Consider the following 8,198-nt stretch of genomic DNA (forward strand, 5'->3'; position numbering starts at 1 on the left):
CAGATTTACCACTGTAATAGCTCACATTTACCTTTAATAAGTTTTTGTAACTAAAGGTACCCTTTGCATTTACCCCAGCCCTAATGGACTGCCACAGTGTCACTGACACCTCATTAAAAATTATCACATAATATCCTAGTCATCATTTCCCATTAATTTACCACTCAATTAAATTTACTCACCCCAAAATAAAACCCGACCTATTACCGGATATTATGTGGCAATTTTTAATGAGGTGTCAGTGACACCATGGCAGTCCGTTAGGCTGGGGGTAAATGCAAAAACTTTATTCATGGTAGGGGTACGTTCAGTTATAAAAACTTATTTAGGGTAAATGTGAACTATTTATCAAAGTACATGGGTAAATCTGACCCTTTTCCCTTTTTATTCTCAGCATTGCACTGTCACATTATGACCCTGCTATAACTTGTCATTCACTAACAAAACAACCCCTTGTGGTTTTGAGTATCCCAATTCCCAAGTTCAGTTACAACTTACATGCATGGTTGCAAATTGATGATATTTCCATGTCATCAAACCCTAATCTCTAAATAATTAGTTGTAGTAGGTAAAGCTTTAGAAGCACCACACATATTAGCCTGTTTATAGGTGTTCAACATGCTATTTCTCTCCTTGTTTCTTGCTTGATTTGGAATGAATGATTTATATTTTTTTAATTTCCTTTCCTTTTTTTACAGGACTTAAAATGGCATTGAGGAAACGAGAAAAATGAAAAGCAATCATAACTATTTCCAAAACGGAGACTGGCTACAAGTTCGTCACTTTCTTTTTGGAAACATCCTAGTCTGTAAATATTGGATATATTCTCCATGTTTTCTCGATCACGTTTTGAATGAATGGAACATATCTATAAATAATATCATGAAGTGAATATCAATAAACAAGTGGACAGAAAGGTAGGATACTAGTTCCCTCCCCTTTTGTCTGGCATTTCATGAATCTTCTTGCTTTAAAATGATGTCATAATGTCATCTTACTGGAAGTGCTAACTGGAATATGAATAAAGGAACACCGAAAGAATCGAAATCATGGTCAACTTCTTCATTGAGAATCCCTTACTTTATAAGCTTTTATGGAAAAGTTTGCATGGCTGAATATCTCCTTTTTTCCAATACCGTCTTATTGTGGCCCTTGTAAATTATCTAAACCGAACGGATCAAACCTTTCTTCTTCCTGTTCAAACAGATGCCAAACCTCATTATTTAGCGGCTCTCCGAAGTCAGAGAGATGGGTGGGGCCTTACTAAGGCGGGGACAAAGCGTTTTCAGTAGTGATGAAAGAGGGGGCAATGCCTGTACGGTCCATCCAGAAGAATTAAGTCTGTAATTCATTACAAATGGTATTTTAATTATATGACCTATTTTGCGGAAGATAAAATCTTTGTATGAATATTTTCATCAATTCAAATGGTAGGCGAGCTTAGGAGATCATTTCCTCAATCGAACTACTAGAAGCATAAAATAATGCCATATACTACAAGTGGAAAGGAGATGGTGAGATGGTGGCAGTGTTAAGAGACATAAACAAATGAATAAATGATTAAATGAAAGCCTTTCAAAAGATTCTTTACATGCACAAAAAACATAAAGGGGGTAAATACTGAAATCAACAAATACCATTAATTTACTACAACCTTGCAATGGACCAATACCATGCTAAGACAGCAATGGGGATATATCTCCTAGACTATAATATCAGATTTCTTGACATATATGACACATATACACAACCTTCCCTTTTACATTTTCATGGATTGAGATGTTGAAACAATTTTCTACAATTTACAAAGCTGTGTATAGATATATGTATATATTAGTATTTGCTTATATTCACTGCACCTGTACCCTATCCGCCTCAGAGGCTGAATTTGCAGCAGCAACAAGAGCTGCTCCAATGCCTGATCCATCTTCCATGACCTTAAGAATGACGTAAGGGGAAACTTCCTCCCCTAAAATTTCCTTCATCGCTTCATTCAGGTATTCTTTGAATAAGGTGTATCTTGTGTATAAACCACCCTCGATAGCCACAACTGTTCTTCTCATCCGACTTGGCCTATCACTCCTGAATTTTCCACTGGCTATGCCCCCACTCCCATCTCGACCAATCTTCTTCAAGATTCCTACGATACCAGCAGCTGCTAATCTAGCAGCCCTTCGAGTAATGACATCACATACCTTCACTACAAGCTTCCGAACTTTCACTGGCACATCAGGTAACTGAAAGTCGGGGCCCCCAAGAACCAGATAGTAAGAAACCAAGCAACATGCCAAGTAATATTAAATAAGAAGTGGACAGATATCATATGCCACAATCATTACAACATCAAAGTGTATGATAGGAAAGATAAAAGGGTACCTCCAGAACTTCTTCTAGAATTTTGGCTACTTCACTCAAGTCAGGTGAATAATCCTCATGCATAGAAGCCATCAACGGTGTCCTGCCATTATTTCCAGTGAAACTAATGAGTACTACATTGCAGACATCACATAGAAATATCCACAGAAAAAGTGAGAAGATGCAGTTAGATCTCACATGTATCAATACAAAATACACTAAGAATAAACAAAAAGCTAAACATGGAAACAAAATCTGAACAGAAAACATGTAGCACCTCAAGACGAAAGGAATTGCTAATTTTGAAGATGAAGGTCCAAAATCATCTGATTCCTCCGACATTCTAAGGAGCACTCGCCTGACAATGTCTCCCAAATACATTCCTGATATCATTTTCTCAAAGCCCTGCAGCATAATCCTCAAATATGATGCTTGATGTTGCATAAGAAGTCACATAAAATACACCGAGTTTTCAACAATAGAAACTTTACTTGATCATTTGGGTTTGGGCTAGCAACATCCAAGTCTATATCATATGAGGTTCTTGGTAAATGAGATGACCAAAAGTTTCCCCATTCCATATTGACCACCTAATTTGCAGAAAGTAGGAAGACATGTAAGCGAACTTTTATAAAATGAACCACGAGTTAACAAAATATGAACAATGAAGCAAGTAAATATACCATGCCTCCAGATGTTGTTAAAAGACCTTGACACTTAATAATTGCATCTGCCCGCTCCAAATAGCATGCATTAGTGCCAGTCCCAATTATAACTGCAGCAACTGTGTCTTCATCATTATAATGTCCAAGAGCTAGAGTTCCCACAGTGTCGTTTACCTGGGGCATAATGCAGCAACAATAAGCTCTAACACCCATTGCACAATAGTTAAAACTAATCAAGCCTGGGTCAAAATTTGAAGGAAAAGACTATATAAGACAAGGGAGAAAAGAGTTAACCACAGTAGTTCTCCAACGACACAAGGGAAGACATTTATAAACTAGTGACATAATGATTTTCCTGAATGATGCAGCATCAACTTGGACTGAACACTCAAAGAAGGCGAGATACTTAATAGTAGAGAAAATTTCATTTCTATATACGTCCCTTTCCTTTGTTTTAATGCTGATTGTTAATATGCTAGCACAGATAAATAAAGTGTTACAACATCTTTTGCACAGCTTCACTGAAATAAGTTCTACAATTGACTATCCTATTTTGTGGACAAATACATGACTAAAAGATGAAAAAACTCATACTGTACAGCTCTGAATGACACCTAAAAGTGAAAACAAAGGGGCCTACAACCCATGTAACATGAGCCTAGTGGAAGTTAATTAGTAAGAATCCAAAGTCTGTCTCACAGAGATGAGCAAGGAAATATGTCTTGGCAAAAGTTTCGGGGAAGAAAGAAACTGGAAAAGGAAAGTGCTCACCAGTGCTGCAACCCGCACATCTAGACCTTTGCTGGACATTGCTAGTTGTAGACATTCAGAAACATCTCTTCCAATCTACAAATAACAAAACATGAGAGGATAAAGAAAATCTATTGTAAATGGACAATCCCATATCAATGACCATAAAAAAATGGGCATGCATAGAGGTTCATAAATCTGTACCACATATTCACATCAATGATAACTATTTCTCACTTGTAGTCTCTCTAAATATATAATGGAAATACTGAAACGGCTCAGGAAAGTAAACAGAGCTTCTACAAGCTGTTAGCTTTGCATGGTCGTATAATACAATTCGAGTACACACAAGCACTGAAATAGAAAGTGTCACATCCCGCAACATTGATAATTACGAGTTTATTCATAAAAGGTAAGTGATACGCATTTACACACTTTGAATTATATAGAATCCAAGAGCAAAGTGTCATGTTAACTAACCGTGTCTTCAATCGCGAATCCTTTTGTCCATTTCATCAAAATGCCAGATGAGACAGAAGTTTGCTTCACAGGAAATGAAAATGTGAAGCCAAGTTCTCTCCTCCAAGGTGAAGGCTGCTCCAAACCATTACCCTCCTTTTCAATGAAGTCCTTTAACGATGATGCAATGAAATCAAACAGATTCTACACATAACAAAAAAGGGTAAAGACTATGTTGTTCCCTACCAAATCAAATAAAATAATTGTTGTTTGCTGGAAGATAACATAAAATTAGAAGCACAAACTCGGCCACCTTGCTTGTGCTAGTCATCAGGTGTTGCGGAATGGGTTGGCGTTCAATGTCTTGTCCGAGAATAGCAGACGTTTGGTCTCCTAAGTGGACTCTCAAAACTCTAAAGTTCGTACCACCAAGGTCCAGAGCATAATATGTTCCCTTCTCACTCCTGAAAATCATAAGCCCAAAATAAGTTATTAAACAACAAAAATATGATCATCAGGGATAATTAACAAAGTAGCCACCTGTCAGCCAACATTAAAACTGTTGAACATTAAAACTACAACACAGAGCAAGAAATTTGTCGGTATTTCACTAACTCAAGTGACGATTCAACCGGAGAAGCCTCATACTTTTTACGTGCATTTACATTTATCTTGAAGAAAATCCTTTTTCCAGTTTCTCTTTTAAGGACAAGATAAGTAAATCTTTCCCTAGTACTGCATTCTCATCTTTTAAAAGTACATCCCCCTTATATGTTAAACACCAAAGGAATTTATTTTATTTTATTTATTTTTAAAAAAAAAAAAAAGTTATAGCCAACAAAAGTGGAAGATGATTCAGTAAGATTCCAATGCCTAATTATCATCATCTATGCTAAGGGCCAACGCCTGCATGGAATTCCCAAACAAGTGCACATGCAATCAAAGAGGCTAGATAAGAAAAACATAACAATTAGGAGAAGCATGTTAAGATTGAATCAGTTACTATAGCATTCAAGGCTGTTACATAAAGACTATTACTATTGATCAAAATGAACCTGATACCTAATACTACCTTTCATCTAATCAAAAAGTTCTACCTGATACCTAATACCACCTTTCATCTAATCAAAAAATTCTTTGGAGAATCAGAAATGAGCAAAATGATAAACATATTACAAAGTAATAAATTAGAACAATCTTTATGGTGAACCTAGTGATGCTTGTGATACGGAGATTTATACAGTGAATAACACGCCGAACAGAATCATTAGATACTTAAGCGTAGTGTCAAAACTAATAGACCAGACTCGTGCTTCACATATCTATCTTAGTACTGGTTAACAAAGAGTATTCAATAAACTGGCAACCGCACATCTAGAACCAAGTACTGTCCATTTCAGACTTACTCAAAAACAAAGAAAGCATTCTCAATTTCTTTTCTACTTTTTAAATCATGAAGCTTTCTCAAAATTTAACAAAGTAATTACTTGAAATTTTCTCATGTATAACTTCAGCCACCAAAAATCTAAAGAATAAAGTCATGAAAGCCCATTAGAGAAAAACAAAAGAACAAGAGGGAAACCGAAAGAGACCTATAAAGTCAAAAATCACCGTCTCCCGGTCTTATAAATTGAAAGAATATCGGTATCATAAATTATGGAATAACGAATGCCATGGTAAAGAACAGCAGGAACTCAAAAATAGAACCCCCTAGGCCTTAACTGTCAGAAGAAGGAACATAAAAAATCAATTGCTAGTGACCCAAACTCTATTAGTGATCAAACCAGTTGAACAAAGTAAGAGTGCATTGCATTGTTCCTCGTACTTCACGACCCTAAACACATAATACATCCAAAAAAACCAAATACGAACACCCCTAATCAACCATAAAGACAAAAGATCTACTATCATATAACACAAAAGCACAATCTTTCACACACCCTCCCTCCAATTCAATTGCAAACACTTGTAACCCTTTCCCCAAAAAACACTATCAATGATTCATTCGCCTACATTGCCCCCGGCAATACACAATGAGCAAACGCGGGAATGAATGGATTAGCAAAAGAAAACAAAATAACCGTAAAAGAGAAAGAGGAACATCTATTCATTTAATAACAAGTGAGAGAAGCATCCAAATGTGTACGTATACGAATTTTCAAAACGGAACAGTTAAGCAATCAGCACAAGTCAAATCTTTGCCAAACGGAAGGCTAAGTGGTCTGACACAGAAAAACATGACATGTATATACTAAAAGTTCCCAGTATTTGTGGTGAAGTAGTCTATGTCTTGTATGAAAACAAAACAAGAAAGCAAACCAAAACCAAAGTTGAAACCTTTAATGTAAGTGTGTGTTATTCACATACCCATTTGGGAGTTTGTCAACATGACATGGAATCATTATCAATGTATTACATGAAAACAGAACAAAATGTAATGATTAGTATGAAAACCAAAGTTTGAAACTTTAATGCAAGAGTTGTGTGTTTGACACATACCCATTTGGAAGTTTATCAACATATGTAAGCAACATCTTGAGTTTACTCCCGCCTTCAGAAGCAAGTCCAGCGTGCATTTCAACAGCCATAGCATCAACTACTTGCTTTAATCTAGCAACAGGTGTATCACAAGACTCTTCCAGTTCTTCCAAAACCTTAACCATTTTCTTCCACTTCCTCCTCCTTTTTACCCTTTTACCCACCATAGCTGCCGCTACAATACACGCCGCCACCGCACACCCCATCGCTATCCCCACTCCTAACCTCCCCATACAACACCCTTTTCTCTTTTCTTTACCCCGTACGTCTATCAGTACTAGTATCCCGAATATCCCCTGCTTCGACAACAAATCAGTCAAGTCAAAACCATTTAAAACGCAAATACGACAACGTTTCAATCTAAACCCCGTTTTAAAACTCCCTCCTTTTAATGACAATCACCAAAACAACGTCGTTTTCGCTTACTGTTCTAAAAACTAATAATAAAACACCGTTAAGTAACATCGTATTAAAATAAGTAAAACTCAAAAACTTACTTTCACCGTTACCGTTGTCCGGCGAGTTTTCCGGCAATATAACGGCGAAGTTGACGGAATGTTTTTCTTCTTTCTTTCTGTTTTCCGGTGAAGAAGACAAAGTGTTTGATGTAATGCCTGAGGGAAATAAAGGGCGGTGGTGTTGTGCTTTTTTTTTATTTTTGTGCTGAGAGAGTGTGTTTAAAGGGGGGGTGTGTGTATTATGAAAGCGAAGTTCTTGTATTTATAAGGGAAGTGAAAAAGACGGTTTTGCCCTTGGTGAAGTTATTTCACTTTTGTTAAAGATGAGATTTTGGGTTTGACTGTTTTCGAGACATGGGAAAAAATATACTAAACAGATTTTGGAATTTTGTGTGGAAATAAGGCACCAGGTTGACGTATAATTACGGTTATTTGCCATTTGAGTTTGACTGTATTTAAGAATTTTGGATTACCTTAATTTTGAAAAGCATATGATTTGTTTAAAATTTGACTAGGTTGATGAATAATTATGCTTATTGTCATTAAGTTTTTTGGGTTTGATTGTGTTAAGAATTTTGGATTACTTTAATCTTAAAAAGTATATGGTTGATTAAAATTTGACTAGGTTGATGAATAATTATGCAAATTAGGTTGATCATTGATGAATAACTAGGCAAATTATTATTTGGTGTTTTGGGTTTGACTATGTTAAGAATTGTGGATTACCTTAATCTAACTAAATTTTAACTGGGTTGATGAATAATTACGCTTATTGCCAATAAGTGTTTTGGGATTGATAGTGATTACCTTAATTTTGAAAAGTCTATACGGTTGATTAGAATTTGACTAGTTGTGATAAGGACTTTTGTTTTTCTCACTTTTTTTTTCTTCAATAGTGGAACACTATGTGACTAGAGAGAGGCCTTTTGACTTATTTGAATTTTGATATGATTAAATGTAGACTTGTGAATAA

The 8,198-nt window shown here is 36.0% G+C and overlaps 1 protein-coding gene across 1 annotated transcript; it reads right to left on the minus strand.

The window, feature by feature from the left end:
* Window positions 1–1,526: 1,526 nt before the first annotated feature.
* Window positions 1,527–7,457, minus strand: LOC132065790 (hexokinase-3). Its single transcript, XM_059459327.1, has 9 exons — window positions 6,729–7,457; window positions 4,543–4,693; window positions 4,251–4,433; window positions 3,792–3,866; window positions 3,039–3,194; window positions 2,847–2,945; window positions 2,633–2,760; window positions 2,377–2,458; window positions 1,527–2,237 (listed from the first exon to the last, which is right to left on the minus strand). The coding sequence occupies exons 1-9, from the start codon at window positions 6,998–7,000 to the stop codon at window positions 1,851–1,853; spliced, it is 1,533 nt and encodes a 510-aa protein (XP_059315310.1). The 5' UTR covers window positions 7,001–7,457; the 3' UTR covers window positions 1,527–1,850.
* Between the last annotated feature and the right edge of the window lie 741 nt (window positions 7,458–8,198).

This window comes from Lycium ferocissimum, chromosome 7 (assembly GCF_029784015.1).
Source record: "Lycium ferocissimum isolate CSIRO_LF1 chromosome 7, AGI_CSIRO_Lferr_CH_V1, whole genome shotgun sequence".
Taxonomy (NCBI): Eukaryota; Viridiplantae; Streptophyta; class Magnoliopsida; order Solanales; family Solanaceae; genus Lycium; species Lycium ferocissimum.